Source organism: Lynx canadensis, chromosome A2 (genome assembly GCF_007474595.2).
Source record: "Lynx canadensis isolate LIC74 chromosome A2, mLynCan4.pri.v2, whole genome shotgun sequence".
Classification (NCBI taxonomy): Eukaryota; Metazoa; Chordata; class Mammalia; order Carnivora; family Felidae; genus Lynx; species Lynx canadensis.
Genome location: NC_044304.2, coordinates 80,097,891 through 80,120,605, shown reverse-complemented (window position 1 = coordinate 80,120,605; position 22,715 = coordinate 80,097,891). Strand labels below are relative to the sequence as shown.

Genomic DNA, 22,715 nt, shown 5'->3' with positions numbered 1-22,715 from the left:
GACCAAGGCCCTCTTGGAATTTGAGTCATTGAGCCCGCTGGATATTTAAGCACTATAGGAAATGGTATGACCCCTGAGTTCCATTCTCTCTCTGAATCAAAAGGTGGGTAGTAGGCAGTGAAAGTAGAATCCACCAACATCTTCATTTGTCTGAGGAGAAATTAACAACTGATCTAACTGGGTGTTCCTTCATTTGTATCTAAAAAGTCTTCCTTGGCTACCCTAAGATAGAATAAAGAATGTTCTTACATCTTAAAAACAACACTGCGTTCAATTTAGACACTTTAAGGTTTGTAATAGTGGGATTACATGCATGACACTGGTTTATAAATTGTAGCATATCACACAAATGTGCTGATTAGGATGTTGAGTCTCATCTCATTGTGCTACAGAAGGCGATTAATATCACTGAGGCAGGAGGCTTATCTCAATGGCCAATGACTTTGTATCAGGTTGGTGGTCTTCCCTTCAGTACAACCCATGCCATAATTGTGAGTGCGCTCAATGCCTACATAGATGGCTGCTCTCTTATAGCCTCTCCTTCCAGCTCTTTGAGAAACTCAACACCAAATATCTTATCCTCCACTCCACTTCAGCAATACTTCAAGTGACACCCTAGACCTTTTCCTAGAATTGTTCCACTTGTGAAGTATTAGCTCCCCATATCCCAACACTGACCAAATACCCCTATTCTTCCGGTTCTTACTACCACAGCCCCACCTCACTGTTTATTCATTATTCATTTATTCTACAAATATCTACTGCCTTTACAACCTCATTGAGCCCTCCGATTCCTTTACTTCTCTCGTCAATCCCCACTTCTAGAGCCCTCCAGGCCTCCATTCCTTTCCCAACCAGTCAGATCCATTGTGCCTCACATCATCTGCACCCCAGACACTCTCTTGCCAACATCTTAGATTCCCTTGCTTCAGCCCAGGAGAATAGAATAAGCAAGAGAAGGGAAGAATATAGTGTGTTGCGGGGCAAAGGTGAGAGGAATAATGTATCAGAGGCAGCTCACTGTCCACTAAAAGTCATGCTCCCCTGGACACAGAACAGAATCATTGCTGGTAGGCAGCTGTCCCATCTAGAATTATATTTCCAGCATGCCCTGCCCCACCCCAATGTATCTATGTGGAGTTTTCACTCAGAGAATGTGAGTGGAAGTGATATATCATTTCTAGGCCAAGACTGTTAAAAAGTAGTTGTGCCTTCTTTACTCTGCTTTCTCCCTTCAATCACCTCTAAATTGATGCCCAAGTTCACCTAAGAAGGCTTGTGGGAATAGCAGAGCTTCTGTGCCAACCAGAAATACTCACAATAAGCTGATACACACATGAGGAAACAAATTCTATAGTTTCAAGTTACTGAAAGTTGGCAGGTATATATGGTAGCACCTAGCAATTCATTAGGAAATTTAAAGTGTGAAAGCAGAGACATTAAAACAATCATTGAGAGTGTATGTTTTATGTTACGTGGTTTTTCCTCTATGATTGCTGCCAATTAGTCCTGCAAGAATTATGGAGGACTAATACATTTATGATACTTTGTACCTCAGGACTCTTTTCATATTTCAAATATTTTTTTTCATGTCTAAGTTTATTTATTTATTTTGAGAGAGAGAGAGAGAGAGCAATCAGGAGAGGGGCAAAGAGAGCAGAAGAGAGAGAATCCTAAGCAGGCTCTGCACTGTCAGCACAGAGCCCAACGCAGGGCTCGAATTCACAAACCGTCAGATCATGACCTGAGCTGAAACCAAGAGTCAGATGCATAACCAACTGAGCCACCCAGGTGCCCCTTAAAAATGTTAAAGAAAAATTATGAACTTGTTACTTTAAAATATAATTTTAGGGGCGCCTGGGTGGCGCAGTCGGTTAAGCGTCCGACTTCAGCCAGGTCACGATCTCGCGGTCCGTGAGTTCGAGCCCCGCGTCGGGCTCTGGGCTGATGGCTCGGAATCTGGAGCCTGTTTCCGATTCTGTGTCTCCCTCTCTCTCTGCCCCTCCCCCGTTCATGCTCTGTCTCTCTCTGTCCCAAAAATAAATAAACGTTGAAAAAAAAAATAAAATAAAATATAATTTTAAAGTGTGCTTTTTTTCCCCACATTATGACCAATCACCTGACAATGCCTCACGGTTTCAGTCTTTCACCTAGGGCTGCCATTTCTCTGCATACTTCTTGATGTGTCTTCATAGGTCTGCTCTGTTCCTGAAGTGCTGCAAACATAGGCTCCTGGATTATGTAAAATATGCCAGGAAACCTAAATACTATCACTTTGGATAATCTAAGGAGCAAATGTCGCTTACATAATGAGTGATGGGGTGAGGGGATATGATTAGAACGCACACTTAAGCCAACGAGAAGGCACAACGCAGAGACATAAGGAAAAGCGGGAGTAGGGACAATGGAGAAGAGAAATATAAGATTAAAGGAAGGATGGAAAGGAATAGAGAACTGAAAGAAATAAGCAACCACCCAGAAGCAGGAGAGAAAATAAGTAAAAGCACTAAAGGGGAACTATCAACAAAATGAAAGGCAATCTCCTGAATGGGAGAAAGTATTTGCAACTCATGTATCTGATAAGGGGTTAATACCCCAAATCAAAAAGAATTCATACAACTCAATAACAATAGCAGCAACAACAACAAACTCTGATTTTAGGACCCAAACAGACATTTTTCCAAGGGAGACACATAGATGGTCAACAGGTATACGAAAAGATGCCCAGCGTCAATAATCATCTGGGAAATGCAAATCAACACTGCAATGAGATATCACCTCACACCCATCAGAAGGGCCAGTACCAAAAAGACAGGAAATAACACATGTTGGCAAGGATTTGGAGAAAAGAGAATCCTTGAACATTGTTGGTAGGAATGTAAACTGATGTCACTACCATGGAAAACAGTATAAAGTTTCCTCAAAAAATTAAAAATAGAATGACTATGTGATCCAGCAATTCTGTTTCTGGGTATTTATCCAAAGAAAACAAAAACACCAATCTGAAAAGATACATGCACCCTCATGTTCACTGCATCATTATTTATAATAACCAAGACATGTAAATAGCCGAAGTGTCCATCAATGAATGAATGATAGATAAAGAAATGTAACACACACACACACACACACACACACACCACACAAAGGAATATTTTTCAGCCACAAAAAAGAATAAAATCTGCCATTTTCAATAATATGGATGGACCTTGAGGACATTATGCTGTGAAATAAGTCAGACAGAGAACGAAAAATACTGTATGATATACATGGAACTCCCCCCCAAAAAAATCTAACGAAATGTAGCTACAGAGAATAGACTGGTGGTTGCCAGAGGAGAAGAGGTTGAGGAATTGGAAAAAATGGGTGAAGGGAGTCAAAAGATACAAACTGCCAGTTATACAATAAATATGTCATGGGGATGTAAGGCACAGCATGGTGACTATAGTTAATAACAACATACTGAACATTTGAAAGTTGCTAAGAGAATCAATCTTCAAGTCCTCATCACAAGAAAAAAATGTTATAACTAAGTATGATGGTGAAGGTTTGCTAGATGTTTTTTGGAGATTATTTTGCAATATATGCAAATATGAAACATTATATGCTGCACACCTGAGCCTAATATGCTATATGTCAACTCTACCTCAACTTAACATGTTTAAAAAGAGAAAAAGGAAATGAGCAACCACTAGAGACAGAGACAGAGAGAAAATAAGTAAAAGCACCAAAGAAGGACTTAAAAGAGGAATTTAAGAAGGAAGATCTAAAAGTAAAAAGAAGTGGGACAGGGCAGAAATGGGGGAAAGAGAAGAAAATAAAAGGAAAAGTAAGGAGTACCCATAAAAGTCATCATGTCTCTCACCAGCCTCGTGTCATTAGTCCACCAGCTAAGCATCCCTCTCTCCCTCCCTTGTCCTCCCTCACTGCCCCAGCACCTGTCTCTTCCCCAGGAATGGGTCTTGTGCAGAAACTCCAGGGGAATGTCAACATATCCATCTACGAGACTTCCCTTTTTCCCAAATAAAAAATGTATTACTAAGTGCTTCTATTATATACAAGGTAACTTAAGATTTGATTGTTTAAAATTTCTGATACCAAACCACTTAAAAACTTTTTAGGTTCATTGATTTTTTAAAATTTCTGGTACCAAACCACTTAAAAACTTTTTAGGTTCAAGCATGTATTCTGTTTTTTAAAAAATGACTTCAGTTCAACAAGTCTTTGCAGCCCTTCAAGATTATGATTCATTTTCCTTTTTTTTCACTCCCTAGCATATAAATTAGGATGTCATTTAATACTAAAATCACTAGGTCTTGCCAGCCTAATAGTTCCTTTTCCAGTACAGACTCATACTATCACTCTGAAACTAAGATCGCTTTGGGAAATTCCTATCATGTCCACAGGAAGTAACACAGCTCAGAATATACCTGCAATCAGGGTGAATGGGTGGCTCAGTCAGTTAAGTGGCCAACTCTTGGCTTTGGCTCAGGTCATGGTCTCACAGTTTGTGGGATCAAGGCCCACATCAGACTCTGCGCTGACAGCTTAGAGCCTGCTTGGGATTCTCTCTCTTCTTCTCTCCCTTTCTCTCTGCCTCTCTCTCTCGCTTTGAAAATAAACTTAAATATATATATATATATATATATTTGTATATGTGTATGTAATATATATATGTGTATATATATATTATATATATATACATATATATATATAATATATATATACACATATATATACATATATATATAAATCTGTACAATTGATAAGTAAATTGATTAAGTGACTCCTCATCATCAGACTTATTATAAGCAGACTAGTAAAATGGAATAAAACAACTAACACTGCACTGATCCTCCTTCCTTCATTCTTTGAAGATGGCCTTTGAAGACTAAAGTATGGCTGAGTTCTGAATATAAGGGAATATTATGAAATTAAAATTCCTATTTGTGATAACCACTTCCAGAACCTTAAGTGTGTTAAGTGTGTGTACCAGGATCAAAATGTTCCTGCTACAAAGTTTTCTTTACTCATTTTCATTTATTTCAAAAGAAATTAGCAAACATATTCTTCATTTCCTCCATAATCTATAAAACCATAGTTTTCCCAAGTGTTCTATCATCTTCCTATCTTTTGAACAATTCAACATTTTATTATTCAGAGAACTTCTACATTCTACATGACTTTTTTCTTTACCTACAGCATACTCTTCACTGCAATGAAGATTTTGCAAAAAAACAAAAAAAAGTTTTAATAAAAAGTATGCATTCATAAAGGAAAAACTGAGTTTTTAGCTTTTGCCCAGTGATTAAGACTCCCCAAACAAATGGAATTTTATTTATTTTTTAATACTGTATTGTTCCTTTTTTATGTTTGTTTATTTTTTTTAATTTAATGTTTATTTATTTTTGAGAAAGAGACAGAGCACAAGCAGGGGAGAGGCAGAGAGAGAGGGAGACACAGAATCTGAAGCAGGCTCCAGGCTCCAAGCTGTCAGGTCACAGCCTGATATGGGGCTCGAACCCACGAGCGGTGGGATCATGACCTGAGCCAAAGTCGGACGCTCAACAGGCTGAGCGACCTGGGTGCCCCAATTTTTTTTTTGAGAGAGAAAAAGAGAGACAGCACAAGCTAGTAGTGGAGGGGCAGAGAGAGGAAAGAGAGAGAGAATCCCAAGCAGGCCCTGCACTGTCAATGCAGGGTCTAACGCAGGGCTCAAACCCATGAACCTTGAGATCATGACCTGAGCCAAAATCAAGAGTCCAATACTTAACGACTAAGCCACCCAGGCACCCCACAAATGGAATTTTAAAGCACTTAAATCTTCAGGCAATGTGTATTAAATGCTTGGCACTATCTACTCATTCATTAATCTAAATGAAAAAATTAAAAACAGTTTTAAAAGCATGCTATTCTTTAATTAAAAATGTTAACTTTAATAAATAGTTTAATGGATGTGTTTTCAAATACTTGTGAAGAATAGCATAATGGTAACTCCTGCACTGACAAAAACAAAGAAAATTGGCAGTCAAGCTTTTATTTTCTTCTTTGTGAATCTCCAGCTAGCTACCCATTTCACACACTCAAGTCCTAACTCTAATAAGCAGAAAAACACAGAGGCGGCTATGGTCCAATTTCATGAGGATATTTTAAGGTTGAGAAAGCCCATGCAATTATTAGGATCAAGAGAAAAGCAAATTAACAAAGCCTCCAATCTTATGTGTTAACAGCAGAGTAGAAACCAGCAGTTGGTGTTTCTAATATTTAGCACCAAAGAAACACTCTTTAATGGAATGACTGTCCACCTTCAGCACTAGAACACTGGCTAAAGGTCACACAGTCTTTACCCATGCTCTTCTCTGGCTCAGCGACGTAATCTTTACAAGATGTGTTTGTTTGTTTGTTTGTTTGTTTGTTTGTTTAATTTACGAGAGAACTTTGTCTGCAAACTTTCTTGACCAACACTGACTTGGCATCAATGCATCAGTTAATTAACTCTTAACAGATTCTTCTAGATAAGACTGCCACACCGATATTTTATCTTCCTGTTAATTAGTAATTATGCACTGGCAAGAAAAACAGTGTTTCTTTCCAATTATCCCAGAATTCGGTGATTATTTAAACTTGACTAATTAGCATTAGAGGGCTGTACATCTTCTGGGCAAATTGTGTTTGATAATCCCTATTAAAATATACATGGTGGTTGTTGACTTGTAACAAGAAAAAAAAAAGTGGCAGTTCAAAGGGTATTAGATACAGCACAAGGCAAATGGGGGCCCATTAAAATTTCCCCAACTACTCTAATGAGAATGCCGAGGGTCATTTCTGCCTAGTTTACCATCTGTTTGGTTTCTGGCATGTGTCTCTGGTGTGAAGGGAGTGAAGCCCATTTGGCTTATCACAGCGTAATCCGGGAGTCTGAAGCAATTTCACTCGCTTATAAAGTGGCACATTCAAATCAGACGCTTGCACACATGGGATGAAAAACTTTTAAGTGTAAAAATGATGCCACATTAATGGAAAATGTCCCGACTTTTTTAAAACAAGCAGGAAGTGGTTGATGAGAAGCTTTGAGCAATGTTGTATATGAACTCTAATATCTGCTTTGTACTCACCCAAAGATTATGAAGATTGAAAAACTGCTACTTAAAAAAAGAAAAGAAAAATAGCTACTTTGTAGCCTCCATCACCTGGAGCACATTAAAAAGTTAGATTTGCATTAGGACAGGCAATGACTTCCTTAGGACACAGAAAGCAATAACCATGAAAGAAAAAAATGAAAAGCTGAAGTTCATCAAAATTTAAAACTTCTACACATCGTACGATACAACTGAGGAAAAGAATAGGCAGGTCACAGGCGGGACAATTTACTCACAAAACATATTGGATAATGGACTAGCATCCAGGATATATTAAAACCCTTGTAATTTAATAATAAGAAGGCAACTCAACTTTTCGTGTTTACTTATTTTTGAGAGAGAGACAGAGAGAGTGTGTGTGTGAAGGGGAAGGGGCAGAGAGAGAGGCAGACAGAATCCGAAGCAGGCTCCAGGCTCTGAGCTGTCAGCACAGAGCCCGATGCGGGGCTCGAACTTGAGAACTGCAAGATCATGACCTGAGCAGACACTTAACCCACTGAGCCACCCAGGCGCCCCACAACTCAACTTTTTTTTTTTTTTAATTTTTTTTTTCAACGTTTATTTATTTTTGGGACAGAGAGAGACAGAGCATGAACGGGGGAGGGGCAGAGAGAGAGGGAGACACAGAATCGGAAACAGGCTCCAGGCTCTGAGCCATCAGCCCAGAGCCTGACGCGGGGCTCGAACTCACGGACCGCGAGATCATGACCTGGCTGAAGTCGGACGCTTAACCGACTGCGCCACCCAGGCACCCCAACAACTCAACTTTTTAAAGTGGGCATAAGATTCGAACAGATACTTGACAATAAGCACATGAAAAGGTGCTCAACATCAGTCAGTTGGGGAAGGCAAATTTAAACCACACTGAGATACTACCACATACTCGCCAAAATGTCTAAAATAAAAACACTGAAGACACCAAAAGTGGATAAAGATGCAGAGCAACTGCAACGCTAACAGTATGTTGGTGACGGCACAAAAAGTACAACCATTCTGGGAAAAGGTCTGGAAGCTTCTCATACAACAAGACCCAACAATTTCACTGTTAAGTATTTACCCAATAAAAATGAAAACAAATATTCACAAAAAGACTTGTACAACTATGTACATATAGCAGCAATATGCACAGTAACTAAAAACAAGAACAACCCAGGTCAACAGGAATGCTACAAAGGAATACTACTCGGCAATAACAAATTACTGACACACACAACACGGAAAAATATTATGCTGAGTGGGGGTGCCTGGTTGGCTCAGTCAGTTAAGCAGCTGACTGTTGATTTCAGCTCAAGTCATGATCCCAGGATCATGGGATCGAGCCCTGTGTCAGGCTCCATGGGGAGCATGGAGCCTGATTGGGATTTTCGTCCTGCCCCTCTGCCCTTCTCCCCTGCTCTTGCTCTCTCTCTCTCTCTCTCAAAAAATATTAAAAAAAATATATTATGCTAAGTGAAAGAAGCTTTATACAAAAGGGTACATATTCCATGACTGCATTTATACAAAGTTCCAGAACAGGCACACTAATCTATGGTGGAATAAAATAAAAATTGGTTGCCTTTGGTAAATGAAAGCGAGAGTTGATGGAGGAGAGACATCAGGTGATGTTCTATAATTTTTTGTTAATTTTTTTTGCTGAGAGAGACAGACACAGTGTAAGTAGGGGAGGGGCAGAGAGAGAAGGAGGCAGAGAATCCCAAGCAGGCTCCTCACTGTCAGTACGGAGCCAGATGAGGGACTTGAATTCACAGAACTGTGAGATCATGACCTGAGCCAAAACCAGGAGTTGGATGCTTAACCAGCTGAGCCATCTAGGTGCCCCAGTGATTTTATATATTTTGATAAGGGTTTGAGTTAACACAGGTTTGTGTATTTATCAAATCTAACCTCATATACCCCTAAGGATTGTGCATTGCAGTGTATCCAAATTTTACCGAGCTCATGGGTGCTCACTGTAAAATTCTTTCAAGTTTGATGTGTGCTTCAAATTATTCACAATGGGATGTTAACAAAAATAGATTGAGATACTTCTGTCAAATCCCTATTACATTATATTTAAAAATAGCAGTTCAGGGGCGCCTGGGTGGCTTAGTCAGTTAAGCATCCAACTTCGGCTCAGGTTCATGGGTTCAAGCCCCGCATCGGGCTCTGTGCTGACAGCCAGAGCCTGGAGCCTGCAATAGATTCTATGTCCCCTTCTCTCTCTGCCCCTCCCAGCTCATGCTCTGCCTCTCTCTCTCTCAAAAAAGAAACATTAAAAAAATACAATAAAATAACATCAGTTCATTAGATGAATACCTACACATAATATAAAATCGTGTAAATATAACTATGATAGCATTTCTTTCACTAGCTCATTTGGTTACATCAGCCTTGTACATGGAGGAGTAGGTACCTCTACTTTTGTGCCTGATTTTTGTACTTCCACAAATGTGCTTACCTGGTGTGTTCCTATATGTGCATTTATTTATCTAGGGTGTGCCCTGAAATCTGTTTATTCCATTTGAACCTGCTATTATCTTAATACAATGTCATTAAGCGCTCTATAAGCTTAGATAAAAAATGAGCACTTCTAAGCCATTTGTTGTTTATATACACACTAACTTGGATGCTTTGGACAGACTTGATAAAAAAGAACCTACACAGGTGTTTTCTCAAAATATGGTTAAAAAGGTACCTGTAAAAGGTTGAAAAAAACCCACAAATATCTAGAATGCTGCATTAAGAATTCTTTGCAAGTCTGTTTATGTTCTTGATCCATTTTAAAGACACTAAAACTGGAAATGAGGTTTATGTGGGGGGAAGGAGTAGTGGAATTCCAATGAAAACTAGCAAATGTATTGCCCAACCATCCTACTTACTATCAAAACCTATACAAGTACTCTGTGTCACCCTCTCCCTAGCCCAGATTCTACCATAGGATGGATTGCCTTTTAAAACACTATGTTGTTTAGTCATTCATAGAAAATAAACAATAAACATGTCTAACCAATTTCTTTCATCTGACTCAATACAAATACTGATCATGTCAAATAAGAGGGTTTCTATAGTTTCTTTAGTAGGTGAATATGGGTGTGTATTTGGGGACCAAAATTTATAAACTATGTGTCAGTGTGTGTGTGTGTGTGTGCGTGTGTGTGTAGTTTGTGTGCGTGTGTGTATACATATGGTTATCTCAATTGTACTGTAACCATTTTCTCATGCCATTATTATTTTAAAATATCACTTTAATGGTAGCATATTATTTTTTAAAAAGTTCTTGATTTGGATGTAGTTGATGCACAACATAACATTAGTTTCAGAGTACAAAATAGCTATTCATCTTCTCTATGCATTATGCTGTGCTAACCAGTGTAGCTACCATCTGTCACCATACAGTGCTGTTACAATATCACTGACTATATTCCTTGTGCTGTGCCTTTTATTCCTGTGACTTATTCATCCCCTAACTAGAAGCCTGTATCTCCCACACCCCTTCACCCAAATGTTGCCCATTTGCCCATTCCCGTTCCTTCTGGAAACCATTTGTTCTCTGTAATTTTAAGTCTGATTCTGCTTTTTATTCTTCTTTTTTGTTTTTAGATTCCACATATGAGTGAAAACATATGGTATTTGTTTCTCAGTCTGACTTATTTCATTTAGCATAATACCCTCTAAGTTCGTCCATGTTGTCACAAATGGCAAAAAAAAAACCTCATCCTTTTTTAGGGCTACATAATAGTTTTGTGTGTGTGTGTGTGTGTGTGTGTGTGTGTGTGTATGCCATCTTCTTTATTCATCAATTGAGGAATACTTGGGTTGCTACTATATATTGACTATTGTAAATAATGCAGTGTCAACATATTATTCCTTCCTACTAATACTCTAGTTTATTTTACCATTATCTTTTATTGACATTTAGATTATTTTCAAATTTTTCCTAACATAAATAGTACCCTGGTAAACAGTCACATGCATCAACCTTTGTCAGTATTTCTGTTTTTTCTTTAATTTATGATAGATTCCCCAAAGTAAAAGAACTGTGTCAAAATATGTGAAAATTTTAATTGCTTTGTTTACATACTGCCGAATTATTTTCTAGATAACCAATATATACTCACATCAACAATAAATACCTATTCTCCAGCACTGGTACCAGAATTAAGTAAACATGATTTTAAACATCTTTGCCAGATTAAAAAAATTTTTAATTGCAAAAAATTTAAAGCTTCGTAATTGTTTTAATTATGCATTTTTATTAGCAGTGAGTTGAATATTTTCTTCATATTTACTGGACATTTGTCTCTCTTCTTTTACAAATGGTTTGAGTTTTTGCTAATTTTCTGTTAAGATATTAGGGTATTGATTGATTTTTTTTTTTTTTTTTTTGGCTGTATAAGGCCAAAAGCCTCTTTACACCTCAGGCAAAATGTTTTTCATCTTTTTTTTTAAATAGCATTTTTTATTAAACAAATCGTTCTGAGCTGTCAGAAAATTAGAAAACAGAGAGGAAACCTTTAGATGTTCTAAGATTAAATCATTCTTACAGTCCAGGGATTCAAAAAATCAATTTAGTAAGGGGCACCTACTTGGTTTAGTCAGTTAAGTGTCCAACTCTTGATATCAGCTCAGGCCATGAACTCACAGTCATGAGATCGAGCCCTGTGTTGGGCTCTGTGCTGACAGTTCAAAGCCTGCTTGGGATTTTCTCTCTCCTCTCTGCCCCTTTCCTGCTCTCTGTCTCTCTAAATAAACATATTAAAATGTTTAAAAAATCAATTTAGTCAGGATGGACTATTCTTCATATCACTTCACTATTAATCTAAAAATATAGAAGAAAATAACAAGTGTTGTCAAGGATATAGATAAATTGGGAATTCGTGTATTGCTGCTGGGACTATAAAATGGAAAACAGTTTGGCAGTGCCTCAAAAATTAAACATAAATTATCACATGACCCAGTAATTCCATTCCTAGGTCTACACACAAGAGAATTTAAAACACCCACTCGCGGGGCACCTGGATGGCTCAATTGGTTCAGTGGCCGAGCCTGCTTGGGATTCTTTCTTTCTTTCTTTCTCTCTCTCTCTCTCTCTCTCTCTCCCCCACCCCCTGCCCTCCCTTGCTCATGCTCTCTAAATAAATAAATAAATAAATAAAATGTATGTGCACACAAGAAACTTCTACACAAATGTTCATGGGAGTGTCATTCGTAATAGCCAAAATGGAAACAATCCAAATATCTATCAACAGATGAATGGATAAATGAAATATGGAATACTTCATATTCCATGAAACAATGGACAGTTATTCAGCCATAAATAAGAATCAATTACTGCATTCTTCACTATGCTTCAGTAAGGATGAACCTTGAAAACATGTCAAGTAAAAGAAGCCAGTCCTAAAGGTCACATACTATATGATTTCATTTATATAAAATGTCCAGAATAGGCAAATACACAGAGACAGAAAGTAGGTTAGTGGCTGCTACGGGATGGGAAGAAAGGGTTTAGAACTGATCGAATTTAATAGATATAGGGTTCTTTCTGGGGTGATGGAAATGTCTTCAAATTAGTTGGTGGTGATGTTTGCAGAATCACTGGGCTGTCCACTTTGAAATGGTAAGTTTTATATTATGTGAAGTCTATCTCAAAAGAAAAGTTTATATTTAAAAAAATTTTTAATGTTTATTTATTTTTGAGGGAGAGGGGGAGAGGGAGAGAGAGAAAGAGAAAGAGAGAGAGAAAGAGAGAGAGAGAGAGAGAGAATGAGCAGTGGAGGGGCAGAGAGAGAGGGAGACACTGAATCCGAAGCAGGCTCCAGGCTCTGAGCTGTCGGCACAGAGCCCAATACGGCTTAAACTCAAGAACTATGAGATCATGACCTGAGCCAAAGTCAGACACTTAACCAACTGAACCACCCAGGCACCCCTCAAAAGAAAAGTATATTGAAGATTCTAAGAAGTACTATGTAATTTTGTTTAATCAGCATATTCCAAGCTTTTTTATACTGCAACACACTTTTGCCATGTAAGACCTATTAACGTACCATAAGACACTAATGATCGCGAGAAGCAGTGTGGGAAAAGGTGCTAACAGTGCAACATTTTAAAATTCATTCTAAGATGTGTCTGATATCATCTCCTTGTTAAAAGTGGAACAAGAAGAAAGAGAGAAAAGGGAGGGGACAGGCTAAGGACCTGAAGGATAAACTTCATCAACCTCATAATTATTCTAGAGCTGCTCATTTGTCCCATTCTCTAGAAACAGAAGGCCAAACCCTGAGTTCTTCCTTATTAGTAACAGATTTCTCTCCATTTTTTGTTATTAGTGTTAACACTGGTATTGGATCACACAGACTAAAAGTGCAGTTAAAAAAGAATCTTCTCATAATGCAAATAACTAATATTTTTTTTTAATGGGAGAAGGAGCCAATGCAATGGCTAGTCTTTATTGGAAAGAAGAAACTTTATAGCACATTTTGAGTAAGTTAGTGCAAAGGCTCAGTGGGCCAACTGATGGGGCACCAGCTTGTAATGGGTTCCACAGCTAGGGCATCGCTGGGCCTCGCCTTTGTGCAGCCAGAACCAGATGACAGCACTATTGTCCTCTTCACAGATGCAGCCCACAATTCGCTTGTCAGTGACAGATGGCACTAAATTAGGGTCTTCCTTGGTGCCTGAAGCTGCTTTTGGGGCTAGCATATTGTGTGGGTCCAGTCCCTTCCGAGCAGCCATCATGACCTCCCTCTCCAGCCCAGTTGCCTGCTCATCATCAGTAGGAACACCGCCTCCAGATGCCATGGAGCGCACTGCGGCGACTCCATTGGGACCACGGACCCTGAGGGCCTGCGCGGCCAGCAATCCAACTCCACGAAGTAACCTTGAAGCCATCACGCCCGCTACAAACAGCAGCACTCGATAACTAATTATTTTAAAAAGAAAACGGTTAAGGATAAACAAAACGTCTTCCCAGAACACGATCTCTGATAGCTCCATTTATTCTACTTTTAAGTTGCAATTTACCAGAATTCATGTGGAGAGGCACTGTTCTGAAGAAGAACCAGAAATAACATAATTAACTAGATAATAGCAACAACATGGTTCCGATGTATGAAAACATGTGGAAGGAAAAGCAGGAGAGAAGCTCAGTCTGAACTTTTACCAAAATATTAACAACTTTGCTATTCTGTTTTCCAAAATGGCAACTCCCACACCAGCAAGTATCTTTCCATTCAGACATTCAGAGTCCTGAAAACAGTAATTTAGTTGTGTGCTTGCCTCAGAGAGCAGCCTACACATCTATTAGGCGACATGCAAAGCTCAGCATCAGAGGGTTGAATACAAACTACAGAACAGAAGACAAGAGTGGAAACAGAACCAGCATTTGGTGAAGTGCCGTTATTGGACGCCTACATCTCATCTATTTTCAAGTTCATAGGCTGCATCCACAGCTATTTTCTAGGCGATGCCAAGAATTTACTTTCACCACTTTTTTTTAATACTTCGAAGATTATTATCAGAATTATTTCTAGGAATAAATTACATTATAAAATTATTTTAAGTTGTTCTTAGATTTAACTGCCAAAAAAGAATCAAGAGTATTTATAAATCAATTACTGTGAACATGGGACATAAACTCTTTTATCATTATCTAGATACCCAAAAGGAGGACTGGAAAACTTCAAGAGTAACCACATTACAAGCAAAATTAACTGCTAGATCAGAGTCAGAATTCCAAGTTTATTCCCTTAAGCATATACTTCCATCTTTTTTCCTGTTAAAATGGACAGTGTAGCATACTACGGAAAGTGTCACTCTTCTAGAAAACAATATCTCTTATCAGTAAAGACCCATGATTCCTAAGTGGTTTTTAAAAGTATCATTTAAAACAGAAAGAGCAAAATATTCCTGATTCTGTCTTCATCTGCTAAGGGATAAGACCTCATTTACATAAACCTGTTTTCCAGAATTATTTTTAAAACTTTGACATGTCAGAAAGTACCCCACATAAAAACCTACTGCTCTGTCCTTGTTTGTTCAGTGCTGTTTTGGGGGCAAGTATCTTCTTTAATAAGGTTCCATTTGCCAGACAGAAAAGTCTCTTCACAATCTTTCAACACTGACAGACAAAATTATAACAAAATAACCTCAAAAACCCTAACTTCCATAGCACAGTGGCAACTTTCATTAGAATCTGCTCTAAAAATGTGACTTTCCTGACAGTCTTATTTATGACATACCATTTTACTTTGATTCTGAGCACATGGATTTGAGCAGGAATAAGGAGGAGAAAGGAATTAGAAGAACTTCTCTTCCTTAGGGATACATCTTTAAAGTACCTACAAGGGTTTCAGGGCACATATCTTATCAGGGCTAAATTCCTGAATGTTGAATCTGTAGAATGTCCAGAAAAACTGACAAGCTGCTTCAGGAGCTATGACATGGATGAACTTTACAGGGAGTGGTGTTTTTTTTTTTTTTTTTTTCAGCCTAAAGGAAAGAAAACAAATTACTTAATGGCTTTTTAACACACATTTACCTTTTGTAATTACAGAAGAAATTCTATGAGAAAAGCACTGAAGTTGAAGCAAGGGTTGCACATATATACCAGACAACCTTCCTTAATCATCTCACTTGATGTAATCAAGTGAATACATTCCCAAGAAATTATAGAGTCATCACTTCACGGAAGATCTAAGAGAGAAAATAAGAACTTAACTATCATGTATCATTAGGACATTGACTTGCCCTAAGACATGAGCGTGGACGGGACACTCTCTTGAACTTCCTTCCATCTCTTGATTCTAAAGAAGACACTTAATCAATCACCTCTCCTATCTAAAGGCATTAGTGCCTGCCACCTCCAGAGAAAAAAATGGACAAAATGGTAGGCAGGATAATAAATGTCCCCAGAACCTATGATGAAAAAATGTATGTATGTTTGCATAGTTTTACATATATGTATAGAAGTGTAGGTTTATATGCACGTGTACAGATTCAGAAATATCCTCGAAGTTTAAGACAGTAATATCCGCTCTCTTGTTCATACAGGACACTTGTGCACGTACATGCATTTACTGATGTCAGCTCTGGTAGTAAAATACCCTATGAATCCTCAAAATTTATACTGGGTTATTCATTCAATAAATATTTATTGAGCACTTGTTATATGACAGGAGAGTGAAGATGACCAGACCATCTCTTATCCTCAAAGAGGTATAAAGGTTTTAAACAAGTAAATTCAACAGATTATTAGAGATTCTGGTGGAGGTCAGGGAATAGACTGAAGTACGGAGGGCAGAATAGAGAGTTCCATGGAGGTGAGTGTCAGGGAGTAGGGTCACAAAGGCTAAACAGGGGAGGTGAGGCAGGACAAAGGCCCTAAAAGATGGCAGGATGTCCACCCAGCAGAGAGAACCAGAAGGAATTATAAGCACTATAAACAAAGGCATGAAGTTTAAAGCAGCTGGGATTTTGGAACTGTGTGTGGGTTATGATTGGTGTAGTGTGTGTGTGTGTGTGTGTGCGCAGTGAGAATGTATGTGACTGTAAAGAAATGGCAGGAATTGTTGGGATTGTTATAGGCAGGGTTACAACACAGAGGGCCTTCTTTTATTCAGGATTCTTTTGGTTATAATAGAAACCAGCTCAAGTGGGCTTCGGCTTTAAGGGAAGCTTAAGAAGAGGCTATAAAGCTGAGTTTCGTTTTTTGGGTTTTTTTTCCAATGTTTATTTATTTATTTTTAGAGAGAAAGAGAGACAGAGTGTGAGCAGAGGAGGGGGAGAGAGAGAGGGAGACACAGAATCCAAAGCAGGCCCCAGGCTCTGAGCTGTCAGCACAGAGCCTGATGCCGGGCTCGAACCTGTAAACCAGGAGATCATGACCTGAGCAGAAGTCAGACGCTCAACCAACTGAGCCACCCAGGTGCCCCAAAGCTGAGTTTTACTTATGGCTTTGCAACTCCCTATGCACGACCTTGGGCAAGTTACCTACCTTTCTCTGTGCCTCAGGTTCTTTATCTACAAAATGAGAATAATTAGTAGGCTTTTTGTTAGGATCAAAAAAGTTAACACCTGCAACACACCTGGCACATAGCAGGTGTTTGATAAATGTTAGCTATTTTTATTAGTGTTTCTTAAAACCCAAGAATATCTGAGCCTGATGGGGAGAAAGCCTAAAATAAGAGCCTGGAAAGCTCCAGCACATCAGGCAGCATTCTGTCTGTATCTCCTTCTCCTCTGCCTCCACAATATTCCCCTGAGCCATTGTGGACGATGGGTGCCCAGAGTTCCCAAATGTTTACACATGCCTTGATCTAGCTCATGAAGAGTTGGACTGGGATTGATGAGTCTTGATTCCAAATTCCTGTACTGATAAATTCGATCACTCAGCTTGGCTTGTGCATCTCACTTGTGGCTTAACCCTTTGTGGGGCCAAAATCATGCCACACTGGCCTATTTCCCTTGAAAGGCAGGAAGGAAGGCAGAGGAGTAATTCCTCTTGATTCTTAGATTTAATCATTTTCAGGTCTAAGCCAGAGAAGAGACTAAACAATCTGATCTTCAGAGGTCAGAGCTGCTGTTAAGTACCAAAGGACACTGGTTGTTATAATCGCTTCACATCCTCCTTAAACTTTTCCTATCCCAATTTGCACCACCCTAACTCCTTTGAAGATTCGGGGAACTGACAAAATTCCAACCACCAAGCAAAATGCGGTGTAGCCATACAATGGAATATTACATAACCATACAAAGGAATGAAGTCCCCAATACCTGCTACAACATGGATGAATGTTGAAAACACGATTCTGAGTAAAAGAAGCCAGAAACAAAAGACCACATACTGTATGATTCTATTTACATGAAATAATAGGCAAATGCATAGAGACAGAAAGCAGATTAATGGTTGTCAGGGACAGTGTGGGGGAAGGAATAGTGAGTGACCACTAAACGGGGATGGAGTTTTTTCCAGAGGTAATGAAACATTCTAAAATTACATAGTGGCGTTGGTTGTTCAACCTTGTGAACATATTGGAAATCACTGAAATGTATACCTTAAAATGGTAACGTTTATGGTATGTGAATTATATTTCAAAAAAAAAGTATCTGAGACCTGGATATGATGTCAGAACAACTGGTTTTACGCGTCACACTTACACCATCTCATGTAATAGCCACTACTCGCCCTTCCTAAGCCTTGATTCCTTACCTAAACATTGGGGCAAGGGCTGAGCCAGGCTCTACCAAAGATCCGTGTCAGCTTTAAATTCTATGGGTAAGAAACTGGGTGCATTGTTTGCCATCCAAACTAAAGTCAGCCTTTCTCTTCCAAATATTCTGCCACTGGAATTATCTTCTCATTCTGTTTGCTATTTTAAAGAAAGAATTCTCACTTCTTTCTGAGATTTTAAATAATACCTATTTTTAAGCACATATACTAGGCACTTGAATAGATAATTCACTTCATCTACCCAACAATTTTGTGAACTAGACACTTTTGTTACCATTTTACAAATGCAGACACGGAGGCTTAGGGAAAGAAACAACGTGGCCCAAGTTAGCGAGAAGCCGTGCCAGGGGGACGTACAACCTGAGCAGCCTAGCTCTGGAGGTCATGTGATGAACCCCTGCACTGAGCTGCCTTTCTCCACTAACCTTTCTGCCTTTCTCCACTAACTCCTCCACATGGCCCAGATCTCATGCCCCTCAACATTTACTTTAGCAATTTGCCGAGTGACTAATTTAACAGCTTTCTATTCATCATGTTCACTATTCTAGTAAGTGATTCTTTTTAGTTATTGGGAAATAATCCCTGATTATTGTCATATGTCAAATACAAACTACATTATACTATTTCTTTTTTTTAATGTTTATTTTTGAGAAAGAGGTGAGGGGAGGAGGGGGAGAGAGATGGGGATAGAGGACCTGAAGCAGGCTCTGTGCTGATAGCGGAGATCCTGTCACCGGGCTCCAATTCCCAAACCCCGAGATCATGACCTGAGCCGAAGTTGAAACTTAACTGTCTGAGCCACCCAGGTGCCCCTATATTATGCTATTTCTTAATGAAGGTAATGCTGGCATATGCAAGTGGAATTGAGACCAAATTAATGAATTAAGACCAAACTTAGGTTAATACCCAGTAAATAAGAAAAATTAATGACAACTTCAGCTCTTGTCAGCTATGCTCCTGGTACCATTGACTAGAGCAATTTGTTTAATTAACCTAAAGTCTTCTTGTTAATTATAGATCATTTACCATGTCTAATAAAAGGTCATGCCTTTGAAATCCCTACATATGTTTAAAATTCCTCAAGCATGTTACAAAAGCATTTCTTCGTAAAGAGACAGGCAAAATAAACTTAAGAAGAATGAGGAATAATTTAGCTTAATTTAGGCTAGCAAATAAATAGCATTACTAGACAGGACCCTATGTAATGAAGTTGCTAGTGGTTGTCCCTTCTTTACAAATATCAAGACCTAAATATGTGTATGTGGTATTCATAACGTGTGTGTCTCAAAGTCACAAGGACAGGACACCTAAGACTGAACTGTAGCTGATGCCCAGGGATGTAGGAGTCCTGGTGACAATTAGTAAAGTTGTAAAAGGTTCTACTTAGTTTTAATGTGAAAGATAACCAAAAATTAGCTTAAAGTCTATATTTTTATTTTTAATGACAATAAAGCAAAGTAGTAACAAAAACATGCATCATGACAATGAAACATTAACATACAATCAAAATCTACTGGTAAAGTACCCATTTTTGTTAACTAGTGACCAACATAAGGTTTACAAAAATTGTAAATCTTTCTTAAAACATTTAAATAATTTGTTTTGTAAATATATCCCTATTCATCTAAAGTTAGAGTGTCAAATCACAGTTAGAAAAAGTCAGATCATTGTTAAAAAATTCTGACACCATGTTTAAAAATAATATTGAAAATATTAAATTTTTATGTTAGTTGCTTAATCTCTATTAAAAGCATGACAAGATTGAATGCTTAAGAGCAAAAATCAAAAAGAAAAATCATGGATCTGTTCACCATATTTTCTGCCCAAACTTGGATTTCATCAAATCTTGCCATTTTAAGAATTTTGTAACTTAACAGTGATTATATCTAGAATTGTATCTAGAATGGCTCATTTCCTTATAGAAAAAGGAACACATAGAAAATTACAACAGTTTACATGAAAAACTGTTAAAATGGCTCACGAATTAGCTGAGAAAAATGATGTAGCACAAAAATTGAATTTATGCAACATCTAACAATTTGAACTGGGGCCAGCAGACCTGCAAACCCAGTTCTCCGGTTTTAGAGCCAGAATATCAAAAATTGAGTGAAATGCTTTAAAGCCAGAATACTAAATATTGAGTAAAAAGCATTTCAGCCTCTGGAAAAGGAATAATTTTGTATGAAAGGATATTCAAATAGCCCTTCATTGAGCGGCCACAAAGAGCCTTGAAGATTTACATGATTGAGCTGGAATTCAATGCCAAAGACAAGAGGAAGCATTTTTGTTCTGGGATGCACAAAGAGATACCCATAATTAAACATCACTCTTCCCTAGGGCAGCATGTTTTCTTATATTGACAAGCAAAATGAGGTATTTCAAACCATGCATTGCTGGCATACAGTCATCTTTTGCATAGCTATTGTTTTAATGTATTTCTGGCTATTAGGCATTTGTCTATTTTTGGTCAGTGAGGCATGCATTTTAAAGAATTCTGGTTTTGCATAAAAGGCTGTAGTTATGTTAGTGGAATTACATTTATACAACAGTATCTTAAGAATAATTATAGCCTTATTTTGGCTAGTCACACACATATTTTATATTTAAAGTAGAGCGGCTATAACTTTCATGTAATTAGTACAATTGAAATTAACTATAAGTGGAAAAAACTTTCAGAAGTACCTTTTTAGATTCAACTATATGTTCTACTTTGTCTTGTTCAATACAGCTATTTAAACATACCACACACGGATCCTACTATGTTGGGCATTTGCCAAACAAATCAAGTTTGCTTAACATTCCATCAGTCAAGTCAGAGCCTAATGATAGATTATGTATTCAATAACTCTTTTGTTCTAGATCAAAGAATGCCACATTTTTTTTCAGCCTGATCCTACCGCAACTACTAACCTACCAAAAAGCAGCAACTCTTACATTTTACCTTCTGTAAGAGTTTCCTCTCCTTTCTCACCTGCACTCTACTCAAATTCAATCTTTTTCATTTTCTTAAATTGTAAAGAATGTGTTAAACTTAAATACCAAAAAAAAAAAATGTTCTTTTGCTTTTGAAAGTGACCATCTACCTAAGCAGACGTTTTATCTCCTGCTCTCTATTCAAAACATTGCTTATGAAGATTAACTCTGTTTAACAATATGGAGTTATATAATCAAATTTTCTTTTTAAGGTAACTTGCTATTGTCATATAAATCCAGATAAAATTATTTTGATATTACTAGAAACTTAAAAAAGATCTAACTTATCTATCCATCCGTATAAAAATCATGTCCTATAAAAATGCCAATTGACTAATGGGAGACCTGAGCTTTGGTTATGGAAGTTAAACTACCATCCATGGGTTTTGTGTCTAGAAGCCTCTTCAGACCGTTAACCTAATGATACTGGGTTAATGGTAATGGGAAGACTAAGCATAATTTAATCTAATCAAAAACATTCTAATTCAAGAGAAACTGCGTTTTTACAGCTTTCAAAGTCATCATAGAAAATGTCTTGGGGCGCCTAGATGGCTCAGTCCGTTAACTGTCTGACTCTTGATTTCAGCTCAGGTCATGATCTCAATGTTCATGAGTTCGAGCCCTGCATCGGACTCTGTACTGACAGTGTGCAGCCTGCTTGGGATTCTATCTCCCTCTCTCTCTGCACCCCTTCCCCGCTTGCATGTGCTCTCTCCCCATCTACCTCTGCCCTTTAAATAAATAAAAAAAATAAAATAAAATAAAATTGAATAAAATAAAATGTCTTGAAGCCCAGGTGCCTCAAATAACTCCTAACAATTGCGTTGCTAGTTTTTTGTTTGCTTTACTAAAATCAGAGGCAATAGGACACATGGATTTTATGTGTCTACCTTGGCAAGTGATAGTTATTTCATTCAGCCAAGTCCTCTCTTCTCAAATCATCCGGATCTACAAACCCCAGATTAATTCCTCTTGAGAACTGCTTTTTTTGCCCCCGAAAGGAAGTACATACACGTCTTAGACTGGAGAAAGCAGCCACTTCAGTCACCAAGATTTATAATTTTGGAACACCTAGTTTTACTGAGTGTTTCCTCTGTGCTAAGAGCTTCACATAAATAATCTCAATTTTCAGGGCTACTCAACATCACATGAAGCAGGTGCCGTACCAACCCCATTACACATAGGCTACTCAACATCATAGGAAGCAGGTGCCATACCAACCCCATTTCACAGATGAGGAAGTTAAGCTTACATCTCAGCTTAACACGACTTCCTCAGGAAAGCCTCTCCCAACTACAGCCCATTTTGCTCCAGACTGGATCTAGTTTCTCTGGCATACCCTTGCCCAGCACTCAGCACTTTTCCAAGCTTGCCCCTAGCAAGATTTGCTATTACAT

At 38.2% G+C, this 22,715-nt stretch overlaps 2 protein-coding genes across 2 annotated transcripts in view; both read right to left on the bottom strand.

Annotated features, from left to right (window-relative positions):
- The window catches only part of RELN (reelin), a 532,864-nt gene that overhangs the window by 431,386 nt on the left and 78,763 nt on the right, over nt 1-22,715 (bottom strand).
- LOC115508809 (cytochrome c oxidase subunit 5B, mitochondrial-like) lies at nt 13,532-14,028 on the bottom strand. The gene has a single exon (XM_032592383.1). The coding sequence runs from the start codon at nt 14,004-14,006 to the stop codon at nt 13,617-13,619; it is 390 nt and encodes a 129-aa protein (XP_032448274.1). The 5' UTR covers nt 14,007-14,028; the 3' UTR covers nt 13,532-13,616.

What these genes read in the sequence shown, in the direction of transcription:
- LOC115508809 (XM_032592383.1), bottom strand. Translation starts at nt 14,006, where the DNA reads ATGGCTTCAAGGTTACTTCGTGGAGTTGGATTGCTGGCCGCGCAGGCC.